A 17,294-nucleotide genomic window follows, 5' to 3' on the forward strand; every position below is an offset into this window, starting at 1 on the left:
TCTCTAACTCCCAAGTCTTATTTCTACTGAGTTGGTGCTATCATCTTCCCATACAGTGGCTACCACATTCCAGTCAACTCTTAATCACCCACACTTCAGGGTATTTTTTTTTTGGCCCAACTCTTGTTTTCCGGTGCTCATTAACACAATTGGAACAAGCATGGCCTTATTTACTTTTCCTTCCTAAATGTGGAGCCCAGCAGGAGGCCGTTTAAAACAGAATGTCTCAGTTTACTCCTTCGAGGGAGCCCAGCACACGCAGACTGCAAAGATCTGGCACGGATGCGATGATAGTTCTTTTCCTTGGTTTGAGCATGGGGTCCGGAGAACAAGAGCTTTGCGAAGGCAGGTGGACAGAAAATGTACATTTCTGGATCCCTCCTGATCTATTTTTTACAAAGTTCGTAATTTTCTTGAAGGAACTTTAAATTTGTAAATCAGATGTAGCCATGATGAAAAGCCATTACAAATAAAAACAAACATGGTGACTTATTTAGGATTTTGGATGGTCTGTACCCTATTATTTTGCGCTGATAGGAAAAGCTGAGATACGAAACACCCCACTCACACGCTGCCTAAGGTGGAGTGAACGGAGATCCTCCATTTCTAGCATCTACACTACCGCTTACTTTTTATTTGCCCTCGGCTACTTGTCACTCAGCAGAGAGCACTGATACGTCAAAGGCCCCTGAAACGGGCGGGGATATGTCCTTCCCTGTCTTACAACTTGTTCTTCAAAGCCTAGAAAGACTGAAGCTCCTCACGATAACTCTCCTTCGTCATTCACATGGCTATGTCATTACCTCTGCAGGTGCTCTCTAGATCCATTAAAAAACAAATACACAGAGACATAAAAAAAATGGCAGCGTGAGGTGAGCCTCTGTAAATATCCCCTGGAATTTACAACTAATTGAACAACAGTAACTCCACAAAGGACTCCCTGCGCAGCAGACAGGCAAGACGAAGAGGCCCACTACTGAATTCACCTAAAGGTGGGCAAATCATGGGAGTGGGGGAGGAGGGAAGGGAGAAGTGCGCCGATGGAGCCACGCAGGCACAGGACGCAGACCTAGCTCAGTGCTCCAAGCTCGCTGCTTCCCGGAACTACCGCAGCTGCAGGAGAGGGAGGAACTCGGACTGCTAGGGCTCCGCTTATGGCCTACAGGGCTGAGGGGACAGCATATAACACGGCTGAACCCAACACTCATGGCAGAGACCTCGGAGCAAAGACTGAGGGAAGAAGGATGAAAACGGTGGTTTAAGCCTTCACTGCCGAGCAGAGAACGAGCCTTAGACACTGAGACTAGTCTCCCCCTCCCTACGCTCCCAGAGCTCGCCCCGCCCCCACCTGCCCAGTGATAGAAGCGGAACAGTAGCAGTGTCAGATCAAAAGAACAGAATATTTGCTTTTCTGAGATCTGTGGACCACAGACATAGATTCGCAGCCCAACTAGTTCCGGCAAAGGGAAGGGAGCTGTGGAAGCAGGACCGGCTGTGGTGGTGGTTGCCGCCATTTCTCTGGGCCACCTCTCACAACGCACCCCGCCCCTGGCCCCACCTATCTGGGCGGATCCCTGCAGGAGTAAACAGAACTGCTGAAACATATGGGCTCTGAATCTGGTGCAGGAAGAGCTTTGGAACTTCAAAAGCTCTCTGCATACCCACACGGACATTGTGCTCTGTGACCCAGGTGAACTATTAACGGAGGAGAAGCCCGTCTCCCAGGGAATCCTCCCATTGTGTGAGAAGCTGGAATAGTGCAGAGAAAACACAGCACTACGTGTGAGAGAGAAAAAAAGGCTGCAGTCGGAGAGAAAATAAAACATTCTACCAACAAGTACTGGAAAACAAAAGAAAGACCTCTTCCTATCAACCTGTTGCAGAAGCCACTCCTGTAGATATTTAGGAAGAGAAATAATAAATCAGTAATTGCCATGAATATCCAAGGCAACAAGACAGCTCAGAAAGAAAGTGAAAAGTCTCCAGAAAAGGAACTTAAAGATATGGAAATATGTGACTTAAATGACAGAGAATTCAAGATTGCAGTCCTGAAAAAACTCAACGAAATGCAAGAAAACACAGACAGGCAGTTTAATGAACTCAGAAACACAATCAAAGAACAACATGAGCATTTTATGAAAGAGATTGAAATTTTAAAAAAGAACCAAATAGAATTTCTGGAGATTAAGAACTCAACAGAAGAAATTAAGAATGAAATAGCCAGCTTAGGTAGTAGAGTTGACCAGATGGAGGAAAGAATCAGTGACATCAAAGATAGAAACCTGGAAATGACACGGATGGAAGAAGAAAGAGACTGAGACTTAAAAGAAATGAAACAACTCTACAAGAACTTTTCTGACTGAGTAAGAAAGAGCAATACAAGAATTATGGCCATACCTGAAGGAGAAGAGAGAAGGGAACAGAGAGTATATTCAAACAAATAGTTGACGAGAACTTCCCAAACTTATGGAAAGAACTGGATCCTCGAATCCAAGAAGCAAATGGAACACCTAATTACCTCAACCCCAACAGGCCTTCTCCAAGGCACATTGTATTGAAGCTGTCCAAAATTAATGACAAAGAATCCTCAAGGCAGCCAGGGAAAGGAAGACGGTAACCTACAAAAGAAAGCCAATTAGATTATCATCAGATTTTTCAGCAGAAACTCTACAAGCCAGGAGGGAGTGGAACCAAATATGTAAACTATTGAACGAGAGAAATTATGAGCCAAGAATAATATATCCAGCAAAGATATCCTTTAGATATGAAGGCGGAATAAAGACCTTTCCAGACATACAGAAGCTGAGGGAATTTTCTAATACACGACCTGCACTACAAGAAATACTAAAGGAGGCTATTCGACCACCATCAACAGGGACAATTTGTGGCAACCAAAACTCAAAAAGGGGGAGAGTAAAGGTCTGAACCGGAATATGGGAATGGAGAAAGTAAGCGTGCTGAAGAAAATGGAATACTCTAAACATCAAACTTTATTTTACATAAACTTAATGGGTCACCACTCAAAAAAAAATCCAGAACTGAAATATATACTATAATAAAAGAAGAAACAGAGGGAAACATCATAGAATACCACTACACAGAAATAATAGACAACAACAAAAAGGCAAAGAAACAATGGAGACACAGCCTTACCAGAAAACTAAAGACAGAATGACAGGAAATCCTCACATATCAATAATCACCCTAAATGTAAATGGACTGAACTCACCAATAAAAAGGCACAGAGTAGTAGATTGGATCAAAAAACTAAACCCAAGCATATGCTGTCTCCAAGAGACACATCTCAGCTACAAGGACAAGCATAGACTCAAAGTGAAAGGGTGGAAATTGACACTCCAAGCAAATGGTACCCAGAGAAAATCAGGTGTAGCCATAATGATATCAGATGAAACAGACTTCAGGATGAAAAAGATAACAAGAGACAAAGATGGACATTCCATAATGGTAAAGGGGAATATACAACAAGAAGACATAACAGTCATCAATATTTATGGCCCCAATCAGGGAGCACTGGAATATACCAAGCAATTACTAACAGAATTAAAGGGAGAAATTGACCAAAACACAATTATACTAGGGGACTTACATAAATACATCATTGACAGCTATGAATAGATCATCCAAACAGAAAATAAATAACGAAATAGCAGCCCTAAATGACATATTAGATGAAATGGACATAATTGACATATATATAGCACTTAATCCTAAAACATCAGATTATACATTCTTTTCTAGTGTACACGGAACATTCTCAAGGATAGACCATATATTGGGACATAAAATAAGCCTCAGCAAATTTAAGATGATTGAAATCATACCAAGGATATTCTCTGATCACAAGGCTTTGAAATTGGACATCAACTGCAAAAATGAAAGCAGGAAAAAACACAAATACATGGAGATTAAACAACATACTTTTAAAGAACGACTGGGTCAAAGAAGAAATTAGAGGAGAGATCAAAAGATACATAGAAACAAATGACAATGAAAATATATCATACCAAAATTTTTGGGATGCAGCGAAAGAAGTACTAAGAGGGAAATTTATATCATTACAGGCCTATCTCAAGAAACAAGAAAAATCCCAAATAAATAACCTCATGTTACGCCTTAAAGAACTAGAAAAAGAAGAACAAGTGAAACCCAAGGTCAGCAGAAGAAAGGAAATAACAAAAATCAGAGCAGAACTAAATGAAATAGAGAACAAAAAGATAATAGAAAAAATTAATGTGACACAGAGCTGGTTCTTTGAAAAGATTAACAAAATTGACAAACCCTTGGCTAGACTCACTAAAATAAAAAGAGAGAAGACACTAATTAACAAAATCAGAAACGAAAAAGGGGAAGTTATCACGGACACCACAGAAATACAAAGGATCATCCAAGAATACTATGAAGGACTATATGCCACCAAAATTCAATAACCTAGAAGAAATGGACAAGTTCTTAGAAACATATAGCCTTCCAAGGCTGAACCATGAAGAACTGGAAAATCTAAACAGACCGATCACCAGTAACGAAATTGAATCAGTCATCCAAAACCTTCCCAAAAGCAAAAGTCCAGGACCAGATGGCTTCACTAGTGAATTCTACCAAACCTTCAAAGAGGATCTAATACCAATCCTGCTCAAAGTCTTCCAAAAAATTGAAGACGAGACAGTACTCCCTAACTCATTTTATGAGGCCAACATTACCCTGATACTAAAACCTGGTAAGGACAACACAAAAAAAGAAAACTACAGACCAATATCTCTGATGAATACAGATGCAAAAATTCTAAACAAAATTCTAGCAAATCACATACAACAATGCATTAAAAAGATTATTCATCATGACCAAGTGGAGTTCATCCCCGGGCACAAGGATGGTTCAACATCCGCAAATCCATCAATGTGATACATCACATAAACAAAATAAAGGACAGAAATCATATGATTATATCAATTGATGCAGAAAAAGCATTTGACAAGATACAACATCCATTTATGATTAAAACACTTAATAAAATGGGTATAGAAGGAAAATACCTTAACATAATAAAGGCCATATATGACAAGCCCTCAGCTAATCTCATAATTAATGGTGAAAAACTGAAGCCCTTTGCTCTACGTTCAGGAATACGACAGGGCTGTCCCCTATCACCTCTGCTTTTCAACATAGTGTTGGAAGTCCTCGCCAGAGCAATCAGGCAAGAGAAAGAAATAGAAGTCATTCAAATTGGGAATGAAGAAGTTAAATTATCACTCTTTGCAGATGACATGATGCTATATATAGAAAACCCTAAAGACTCCACCAAAAAGCTATTAGAAACAATCAACGAATACAGTAAAGTTGCTGGCTACAAAATCAACGTACAAAAGTCCATTGCTTTCCTATATACTAACAATGAAATCTCAGAAAAAGAAATACAAAAAACAATTCCTTTTGCAATTGCAGCAAAAAGAATAAAATACCTAGGAATAAACTTAACCAAGGACGTGAAAGACCTATATGCTGAAAACTGTAAGACATTTTTAAAAGAAACTGAAGAAGACACAAAGAAATGGAAAGACATTCCATGCTCATGGATTGGAAGAATCAACATAGTTAAAATGGCCATATTACCCAAAGCAAGATACAGATTTCATGCAATCCCCATCAAAATCCCAAAGGCATTTTTTAAAGAAATAGAACAAAAAATCATCAGATTTGTTTGGAACCACAAAAGACCCCAAATAGCCAAAGCAATCTTAAGAAAAAAGAACAATACTGGAGGTATCACACTTCCTGACTTTAGTTTTTACTACAGGGCTACAATAATCAAAACAGCATGGTATTGGCAGAAAAAACAGACAGATAGGACCAATGGAATAGAATTGAGAACCCAGAAATAAAACCACATAAATATGGACAGATAATTTTTGACAAATAAGCAAAAAACATACAATGGAGAAAAGACAGCCTCTTCAATAAATGGTGCTGGGAGAACTGGATAGCCACGTGCAAAAAAAATGAAACTGGACTGCTATCTGTCACCATGTACCAAAATTAATTCAAAATGGATCAAAGACTTAAGTATAAGACCTGACACAATAAACTGCATAGAAGAAAACATAGGTACTAAACTTATGGACCTTGGGTTCAAAGAGCATTTCATGAATTTGACTCCAAAGGCAATGGAAGTAAAAGCTGAAATAATCTAATAGGACTATATAAAACTTAAAAGCTTCTGCACAGCAAAAGAAACCATCGACAAAATAAAGAGGCAACCAACTGAATGGGAGAAGATTTTTGCAAACAGTGCCTCCGATAAGGGGCTAATATCCAAAATATACAAGGAACTCATGAAACTCAACACCAAAAAAACAAACAACCCAATTGAAAAATGGGCAGACGACCTGAAGAGACATTTCTACAAAGAGGACATACAAACGGCAAATAGACATATGAAAAAATGCTCAACATCACTAATCATCAGAGAAATGCAAATAAAAACCACAATGAGATATCACCTCACCCCAGTCAGAATGGCTATCATCAACAAGACAAATAGTAACAAGTGTTGGAGAGGCTGTGGAGAAAAAGGAACCCTCATACACTGTTGGTGGGAATGCAGACTGGTGCAGCTGTTATGGAAGGCGGTGTGGAGGTTCCTCAAAAAATTACGAATAGAATTACCATATGACCCAGCAATCCCTCTCCTGGGTATTTACCAAAAAAATCTGAAAACATTTATCCATAAAGACACATGTGCTTCAATGTTCGTTGCAGCTTTGTTTACAGTGGCCAAGATATGGAAACAACCAAAATGACTTTTTTTTTTAAATTTATTTTTTAAATTTATTGGGGTGACAATTGTTAGTAAAATTGCATAGATTAGAGGTGTACAATTCTGTATTACATCATCTATAAATCCCATTGTGTGTTCACCACTCAGTCAGTTCTCCTTCCATCACCATATAGTTGATCCCCCTTTACCCTCATCTCTCACCTCCCACCCCCCTTACCCTCTGGTAACCACTAAACTATTGTCTGTGTCTATGAGTTTCTGTTTCTCATTTGTTTGTCTTGTTCTTTTGTTGTTTTTGGTTTATATACCAAATGACCTTTGATAGATGAATAGATAAAGAAGTTGTGGTATATATACACAATGGAATACTATTCAGCGGTAAGAAAAGATGATACAGGAACATTTGTGATAACATGGATGGATCTTGAGAGCATAATGCTAAGTGAAATAAGTCAGACAGAGAAAGCAGAGAACCATATGATTTCACTGATATGTGGTATATAAACCAAAAACAAAAGAACAAGACAAACAAATGAGAAAAAAAAAAGTCATAGACACAGACAATAGTTTAGTGGTTACCAGAGGGTAAGGGGGTTGGGGGGTGAGAGATGAGGGTAAAGGGGGATCAACTATATGGTGATGGAAGGAGAACTGACTCTGGGTGGAGAACACACAATGGGATTTATAGATGATGTAATACAGAATTGTACACCTGAAATCTATGTAACTTTACTAACAATTGTCACCTCGATAAATGAAAAAAAAAGAACAAATACACAAACAGAAAACTCCATCACCACCAAAAAGATGACCTTCATGACAGATACTCTTCTTGGGGTTCCTGTTAGAAGTCACCATCTCACTTTATTTCCTCATGCAATTCACTGGGTGTAGGACACTCTAGCATTGTGGGAAGGTCTTATGTTCTTGATTTTTAGGATTTTCCTAAATCATAGAATTTCAGTGCTTTCAGGGAACCTGGACACCCTCCTTTGACAGGCGGATATCGCAAGGCCCTTGAAATGTGTGTGACTTAGCCACCGGGTGACAGAGCAGAGGAGGAATAACACCAAGTCTCCAGGGCTCTAGCACACTTCTTCCTCGTGGGACACTGACTGGAGTTTTCTGTACCTTCGTGCCCGTCAGTCCTCTCTGCTCGGTAGGGCCTGCTGTGTCCTAGGCTCCTTCCCCATTTTGCTCCTACCGAGCTCTGGCCTGCCGCGTCCTGGCCAAGTCCCAGTGAGATGACAGAGAAAGCCAGACAAGGATGAAATCATCGTCTTCCTCTATTATTGTGCTAAATTGCTTTTTTCCTACCCATGACTAGGCAGTACTTTCTCACAGCTGGGGATGAACAAATTCAAAAAGATGTTCTCAAATGCATGGTTTCCAAGACAGAGGCTACTCAGTTTTGAAAATACAAAGTGAGCATTTCTGAGTGATTGCATGGCTCATAAAAATGTCTCTGGTTAGAAGCTCGTCAGAAATGATTCACTCTGTGCGAGGGTCCCCTGTGGAGACTTCAGTCACCTCATGTTAGGGCGTTGAGGCCCATTTTTCCTGCTGAGATGGAATAAATGGTTAGGAAGTGTTAACTGATGGAGGGCACCAGACTCCCATCCAGTGAAGGGTGAAATATTTCTTTAAAGATGCCCTCGTGGTCAGAAAGATTTAGTGAACTTAAAGACGCTAAGTATTTCTCCTTCCATCAAGGATAAAGTGTCCCTTTGTCCCACAGGCATAAACTTTCAGGAGTAAAAGCTTCAAGGTCAAAATGTGTCTTCTATGATAGCAAGCAAATGTCCCTGATGAGGAAGAAAATATAGTTTATTGGAGTTCAAGGATGTGTGTCTAATGCCCAAGACATCTTTTTACAAGATAAAACTGGATTCAATGAGATTATACAAAGTGCTTAAGCATAGTAGATACTTAATATATGATTTTTAAATTTGCACCTGTAGCTACCTTTTAGGTACATTCGGGCTCAGGGACCTTTACAAAATTCTTCAGTTGTAGAACTGTGTTGTAGTTCAGACCACAGAAATGTAGCATGAGGCAAGCTTTGCTACCCATCCCCAAGTCAAATGGGGTATTTTGTTTGTTTCACCCATCAGCCCAACCCTTGAAATGCTTCAAGGAGCTGTGTTCTTAAACTTTTAGTTATACTTTTCAGGACCTTGTGCTTCAGAGGGTCTGAAATAGGTCCTGGAATCTACCACTGAGGACAAGTTGACACAAGTGACTTGTGGAAAATATTTTGAGTGACGCTGTCGCAGAGCTACAATTGATGGGCATGCCCTGGGTGCAGTGGATGCCTCCACTCACTTGGCTTCTAAAGAATGGTTGTCACTGTTCCTGGAGCAGGAGAAAAGTCAAAACAAGGGGACTGTTTTTTGCAGGAGCCAGTCTTCATTCCTTGAAAATAGGGAGACAGTGAAGTCCCTCTTCCCCCTTCCATACTCTTCCTGAACTGCTCTCCAGTGAGGGCAAAGGAAACTCAAAGGCTAGGATTCTTACAACACGTCCCACACTTTACATTACTGACTTCCGGAAGCTGCAACAACTCTCTGATGCTGAGATTATTATCGTTCTCTTTAGAGACAAACGAACTCAGAGAAGTTAAATTTATAGTCGTCATTCCAGGGCAGAGAAAAACGACTGCATTTCAAATGACTATATTATGTTATGTAAGCATATGAAAAGGACTTTCATTTTACACCATCTCTAGCCAACAAGGATATAGGCTGTTGTCACTTACGGAGAGTTATTTGAGGAACCTTGATTTGTTTTGAGTGATGTCAATTGCCTTATACAGTACACAGCACAGGCAGAAGCAGACGTTTGTTTTGAAACAACTTTCTCCAAATTCTCATATCTCTAGAAATAGTGTAGACGCACACGTCACAAACTTGGCATTAGAATGAAAGCTCCAGAAGGGCATGTGTATCCCCACCCAGCACCTATGGCAACATCTGACACATAGTAGGTGCTTAATATTCCAGTCCCATATGGATATATCTAGGCCATCTACCTCCAGAATCCCTTTCTGGACTTCCAATAGCCCTCTAGATGGATACCCAGACTCCTCTCTTGCCACTCTTCAATGTAGACCCTAGAAAACAACTCAGGTAATGTTTTTTTTTATTTTTAAACATGAGTTGGAGGTTACTTCTCTGCTTAAAATCCTTCAACAGCTTGCACGTCCAATAAAATCTGTCTTCCTTACTTTGGCAGGCAAGATCTGGCCAACCTGTCAACCTCACCCCAACCACGACCTCTGGGCCACGTTCACCGAACTTCCACTTCCTTAAAAGAATCAGGCTCCCATCACTTCAGTCCTTTACACAGGGCACTTTCTGCTTTTAGAATTTTTGGATCTTCCCATATTCCCCTTTCCTTCTTTCTCTTCCCTCCTGCTACCTGGATACTGTCATTTATGCTTCGTGTCGTAGCCTAAATAGTACCTCGTTAGAAGAGCCTTTTCTAAACCCCCTCCAATACTGCCAAGCTGGTTAGGCTCCCGCATCCCAATTTTGTAACAGCCCACAGTTGTAGTAATAAATAATCATTTGCACAGTTATTTAGATAACATCTGCTTCTTTGCAAAGATGTGTGTTCCACAGGGATGTCACCTGTGTGTTGTGTAAATTGCTGCTTCTCTAGTGCCTTGTAAAACACGCTGTGCATTTTGAACCTTCGGTAACATTGTGGTCAATGAGTGAATATTCTGATGCACTGTCCTAACGTGCTGACGAGAAGAGGGTAAATAACTGGAAAGTGTAACAGAACTGTCAAGAAGATAGGGAAGCAGGTACATGAATTATGAAACATAAGTCAAGGGCCTGTTTGTTTTCTGACACTTGATAATGAGAAATCTTTCAACAGATGGAAAAGCAAAGCAAACGAGGACTCTGAGCATCGTCTTATGGAGAGCCCAATGATGCCACAGCCTGCTATCTGCATTCCTGTAACCACTCCTGTGTCAGACTGTCACCGTCAATATTGGAAGGGACTGAAGAAAGGAAGTTGGCTGGTTTGAGTATTATTTTCATTTGAAAACCAAGTATGTGGGATGGTTTATCAACAGACAGTCCATCTGAGTGTCTCTGTGAGCTGATGAGATGGTTTCAGGCAGAGAAGCTTAGAGTCCATTCTTTTTAATCTAGGACCACTTTTCTCATTTCAGACCTTGGAGCCCAGAAATAGACAGGACTATAGTGGGTCAAAAAAGAGGAAGTAGAGAACAGACATATTCGGAGATGCAACTGGCGGTTAGGCTGACACTTGAATGAGCAGTTAAGGGCCTATGTCTAATTTCACAGCAAAAGTATGGCCAGGGGAGAAAGTACACAGGTCATCAGTGACCCGCCACATTCTGAGGCTGCCAAAGCTACATCCCCAGCCACCCTTCTTTCCCGAGCTCTAGACTCTTAAATCTGACTGCCTACCATATGTGTCCTTCCAACAGGTTATTCCAATTCAACACATCCAAAAAGAGATTTGCCGTCACCCACCCCCACCCTTCTTTTCTTCAGCCTTCCCCACTTCCATCAATGACCCCACCATTTACACAATTTCCAAAGCCAGAAGCCAGGGCTCATTGTTGGTTCTCCATTCTCCTCACATGATATGTGGACTCAAGTCCTCAATGCCTGTTGTTTCTCTAATTGAATGTCTTCACTTCTCTCCGTCTCCATTGCCAGGGTCGTTGCTGCCATTATTGCCATTATTGTCTCTTATTTGAGTAAGTGTTATAGCTCCCCATCCAATGTCTTTGCCGCCAACCTTTCCACACTCCTATTAGTTATTTGCAGGACTTACAAAAATGCTCTGTAAAAACACATCTGTAATCATACTGCTCCCTTGCTTAACACTCTTCAATGACATCCTATGGCGCCCTTTACCTGTTAGCAGCAGAACCACTTAGCACGTTGATTTGTATTTACTTATTTACACTTCTCAGTCTCCCACTAGGCTGTAAAACATGAGTAAGGTCTATGTCTTGGATTCCAGCACAGTGTCTGGCTCAATAAATTCCAGTTAAAAGAGTGATGCTTCAGGAGATGAAAAGGATTTAAAAAATGCCTCTTCAGATCTGGGCGTATTCAAGAGGAAAAAGGTATTTCTGGAAGGATTAAAGAACCCGAGAAGGAAAAGAGAAAGAAATACTCGTGGAAGCAGAGAGGAATTAAAATGGGTGGAAGCACCAGTGAATGGGAGAGGGGGAGGAAGAGGGCAGAGAGGGACTGTAACCCATCTTAGCCTCCCTGTGAGTTACAAAGCTAAGCTCTTCTCAGAGTGGCAGGGAACAGAAGTGCGCAGTAGACTGAAAGCTTCGGGAGAAGAAACAGCAAGGTGTGAGCCAAGGAACAATTCAGAGTGTTCACGGATACTTATAAGAGTCAAGACATTCTTTTATTGGCTCCACGTTAATCCCTGATAAGGCCTGTGGCACTGTCATTATGTAGCTCTTTCACAGCTACCAGGGAGGCGGGAGGCATTTTCAGAACGCGTATTAGAAATATGGCAAATGGAATACTAAGAAATGTGGGGTAAAAGATATATGTCAAAGTACATAATAACTAAGGAGGAATTGCTGACATTAGGAAAGAAAATTTCAAAAAGATTAAAGGAAAGCAAGACATAATCTCACGGCCAGAGTATATCCAGAAAGGGTTCCAGTTCCCATGCAGACCTAGGCCAGAAACTTAAAGCCTGGGGACTCAGCTGCTGCTTTCCAACTCTTCCAGTCGATGACTGTTACACTGGAGAAGAGGCCAGGGCATACAGGGAGGGAGCAGCTGGTCACGCAGATGGGATCAAAGCCCAGGATTTGATATTCTAGATTTCGGCCTATGACACCACAGGTGGGGGCTCCTGGAAAGTGACAGTGTGTATCATAGACAACTGGGAAGGCTTCAGGCAACACTTGAGCACAAGGGAATTATTTTGAAACTCGAGATTAGGGAGTGACACTGTTCAGCGAAAACACAAACCAACAAAACTGTAAATAAGATCACAGGGAAGATATCACATGGCAGAGAAAGACGGACAGAAAAGGATCTTCACAGTTGATGGAAAATTTGGTTTAGATGGCTATATTCTGACATGTCTCATGGCATGCTAATATTAATATATATATATGGCTAAATTGACTTTGGTAATATTATGCTAATATTTATATATATATATATATATATATATATGGCTAAATTGACTTTGGGCAATCCTCTATACTAGATGCCACTCTCTGAAACTGCAGTCGCACCTTAGCATAGTCAGGGCTCTGAGGGAACCCACAGAGAAAGTGACTTGCCTGAGTCAAACCCAGAGTTTCCCACTATCGTTCGGCCATGTACATACCTATATGACATCCATCCTGCTGAACAACTGGGGGACACTGACGTTCCAATAGACCACTTTAGAAAAACCTGGATCTGTACCAATGCACAATGTCTTGATCATAAAAACCAATCAACAACACAAATAAAAAATTCCACAGAACTAAAAGTACGGGGAAACAAAATAAATATGAAACAACAGCATACTCATAGGAGATAAATATTACCTCATAGATAAACCAACACTCTGGAGTACGGGATTCAGGGCTGGAGCATAACAATATAACGATATATTTCAGATAAAAGAAACAAATGAAATGTAATGGTATCAAGCAGCACTTCATATTGAAGAAGGTAAAAGGGAAGTTCACAAAAGTGGGAATGGGATTGTGGTGGAAACAGCTAGGTGATGAGTTAGGAGGAAAACAAAAGGTGTAATTAGACGCTCACAACTACATGTCAGAAAGATGTGTGGTAAGTGATCTGATTTCCTGGAAAATCCTTTTGATAAAATCAGAGGGTATGAAAAGCATACACCTTGGTTTGCTAATAAACAGAAGAAGAAGTAAGGAATGGGATTTAGTGTCAGTTTAATTTTACTAAATATGGGAGGAGTAGTTGGTCATTTAGAAATATCAGAAATCTGGGGAGAAAGCCACATGCTCATAAAATCCAGCCTCTCCATAATCCCACCAGAGATGTTTTAGAGGAGACTTCTTGGAAGGAAGGTTACACTAAATAATCTTTAAATCCCTTCTGAGGCATTAAAGACTGCCTCTGACATTGTACAGCCAGTGGAAAGGATTCCAGAGGTGGCCAAAATGACAACTGAGCTAGAAGCAACATTCTTTGGCTCTCTGACTATGCTGGAAAGAAACCAATACCAGCATTTTATGTAAGTTATCGTATTTAAATCTGACAACAGTACCATGAAAGAGATACAATCATCATTTTACAGAAAAGGTGAAATGCTTTTACATGCCAGAAGAGATTAAGCTTTCCAAAGACACTTGGCTAGTAAGAGGGGAAAGATGGTAACAGCCTACATGTAAAACTAGAATGGTTAAATAAACTAGGAAAGGTTTATTCAATGGAGTATTTAAAACTTTTTAATACAAAACTATAAAATGGAAAAACAGTTTAGAATAAGCTGTTAAAAATGCATAGTAGAAAATCTTGTATTTAACACGATTAAAATATTTGCACAGAAAAAAGACTGTAAGAAAATACATAAACACTAATCAAATAAAATAGAACCTAACTCCCTTGTGTCAACAAGTAGAGTCCATGGGCAGCCCCGAGAACAATGTGAGGTATAGTTCAGTTGGCAGAGTGGGGAAATAAAGGGGATACCCAGGAAGACCCCGAGAGCCTCAAAAAACAGCGTAAGCAGTTTGGCTAGTACTGGAGATAGAGAATGTAATTCAGGGCAGAATAGGGTAAACCTTCTATAATGAGTACAGCTGTAATTCTTTTAATGGTAAGTTGGTGAGAAAATCATAAATTGGTCATGGGTAAAATGTCAGAAGACTCAAAATAATGAGCAAAAATAATTATGGAGGTGTGGCTTACTCTGGAAGTCATACAACCTTTTCGGAGAGAAGTGGCAGTTGGAGACAAGAGTAAAGTAATTTCTTCTGCATGAATATTTCAATTAGGCAGCTGGGAAAATGTGGGTAGAAAAATATCAGTGTTTACTCTCAAGTTATTAGAAGGATGTCTCGGTCTAGCTCAGCTTTAGGGAAAAGGGGTCTGGATAAACATGTGCTCAAAGCACAGAAAATGTCATTCATATACATACACATACATCCCATAGCGGACTGGTCTTCAGTTGTATGAATTTTATAACATCCTGGAGAATTTTATAAATATCCTAAGTATAATGTTTTGGAACTCAATCTTTGACTTTCCTTTTTCTGTTTCCCACTTTCCCATCTCATGTCCTCTCCCATGTTCTTTTATATTAAAGAAAGAACTGTGTATTAAAAAAAGAACTATATGTGTACATATGTATATGTACATATGTACATACACACACACAAATTATATATAATTTACTAGAGCTAGTTTAGACTTTCATATCTATGAGCAGCCATGGACAGCAAAAAAAAGAAAAAGAAAGAAAGCAAATGCTTGGTCAGCTCAGCACAAAGCATGCAGGCCTGTGGGTGTGGAACTAAGTATAGTAACTGACTGCCACCTGTCCATTGCACATTCTGGAAGAGTATGGACCATGCCTGTTTTGTTTACTGCTGGAGTCTCTGCACCAGGACAGTGTCTCAATAAATATGTGTTGAGTGTGTGAGTGAGTGAGGGAGTGAGTGAGGGAGTGAATATTGCAAATCCAATTATCTTTCCAGACAGCTCAAGTCCCACTGCCTAACATCTTCCCTCAGAGCGCCAGTAATCGATCCTTCTGGAAATTACTACATCGCTAGCCTGAACGACTACTGAACACCTGATTCTACACATTATCTTTATTACTGGTTGTTTGCTGCTGTGTTTTTCCATTTAGAGAGACACGCTCCTCAAGGACACTTAACATATGTATTTTATTTCCCAAAGCTCTTGTTACAGGGCACACGGCAAATCTCAATAAACATGCATGCAATTAAATGATGACCTCCTACTCTGTGACATTTCTAAACATTTTCCCTAATGTACACGTTGTATGAGGATTCCAAAGCGTGGTGGAAAGAAAAGGTGGAATTAAGTGTCAGTTGAGCTGGATGTCTAGCTCTGCCACTTCAGTGCTGGAAAAGTCACCTAATTCTGCATCAGTGCTTTGAAAATGAGAATACTAACAAGAGCAGCAACAGTAGGTATCCACTTATGTCACAGAGAAGACGGTCGAACCAAATGGCATAATGTATGTGAAAGAGTTTTGCAAACTGCAAAGCAAATATGAGCCCTCTGTTTACCCATTTAAATTATGAAACTGACACGGCAATGCTACAGATGACAGATATTGCACATGGCTTCTTTTCTGAGAACAGCGATGGGGCAGAAGCATGAGGTGATGAGGAAAAGAATCTCGGGCACAACGTGCCCAACATGCCCCAGCCATAAATCACAGACCGTATTCAACACTTGTGTGTGGAGACGTTTCTGGACACCTGTCACCCACACCCTTTGACAGGGCTGCAAGCATCTTCAGACCCATGAGAACGCTTACCAGACACGAGCTGCTGCCCAGGCAACCCCACGGGAACCATGCCCAAATTGTTCATGGCGGTGGCCCAGGCTGTGGGATCTGTCACGGACATGTTGAGCCGGGTTGTGTCCATCGCTATACTCCCCAAACCATCGGCGGCTGCAGGAAAAACAAACAGACGACTCACAGTCAATAGAAAAGGGTGTTTGTTTTAAAGGAAATCCCTGTTCTAGAAATGTGAGGCTTCATTTAGCATAGTCCCAACCCGCAATAAAATACAGCAGTATAATCTACTGCAGTGTTTTCTTCAGACATAAACATAAAGAGTGTCCAAATACATCCTGGGAGGAAACTTCCTGACAGGGAGTTTATGTTATACACAGAATGCCATGAAGGAAGTACCCTGGACAAAACAGATGCAGCACTTAATCCTCCCAGTGAAACGGGAGTTTAGTTCCAAGACAGAGAGGGAAAGCAGGAATACTCTCCTTGTAAAACAAGTCAATTGGCTTAGCAGACCAAGAATAAATAAATTCATCTGTTTCTGAGTACAATTCTGGAGCAGGCCTACCTTTTAACTCTTGACTAGAATCTCTAAAATAGTTGTCAAGTCATGAAACTGGTCCTGACTGAATTTACGAAGTGTTACCTTGCAACAGATTCCCTCCTTTACAAACTCTTTCCATCCTTACGTTAAGGAAATGCAGGTGTCTGCCTAAAGTGACTTTTCTAAAATAGTTCTTATATGCACAGACTTTCATCAAAACAAAATACATAAATGATATTAAAAACGAATAGTACAGAGCCAACACACACACACAGACACCCCTCCCCCCCACACACACACAGCAAAAAATGTCCAACCTGACTTACTGCTCTTTGACATTCCGCTGTTCCCCAGTTTGGTTTCTTTAAGGATCCCAGGCTTTGGATTCAAACGCATACTGTCATGGCTAGGCACGCTTTCCCACTAAGAACTCAAAATGACTCATGTCCTGGGCTGGCC

The 17,294-nt window shown here is 40.5% G+C and overlaps 1 protein-coding gene across 3 annotated transcripts in view; it reads right to left on the reverse strand.

Annotated features, from left to right (window-relative positions):
- The window catches only part of ENOX1 (ecto-NOX disulfide-thiol exchanger 1), a 366,236-nt gene that overhangs the window by 176,458 nt on the left and 172,484 nt on the right, over nucleotides 1-17,294 (reverse strand). For all 3 annotated transcript variants that reach the window (XM_088793020.1, XM_088793019.1, XM_088793018.1), the window contains one exon: nucleotides 16,310-16,447. In XM_088793020.1, coding sequence (XP_088649146.1) covers nucleotides 16,310-16,447 — 138 coding nt within the window. The remainder of the gene's footprint in view (nucleotides 1-16,309; nucleotides 16,448-17,294) is intronic.

The sequence above is a fragment of the Rhinolophus sinicus genome, chromosome 16 (assembly GCF_057876585.1).
Source record: "Rhinolophus sinicus isolate RSI-liver-muscle chromosome 16, RSI-T2T, whole genome shotgun sequence".
NCBI lineage: Eukaryota > Metazoa > Chordata > Mammalia > Chiroptera > Rhinolophidae > Rhinolophus > Rhinolophus sinicus.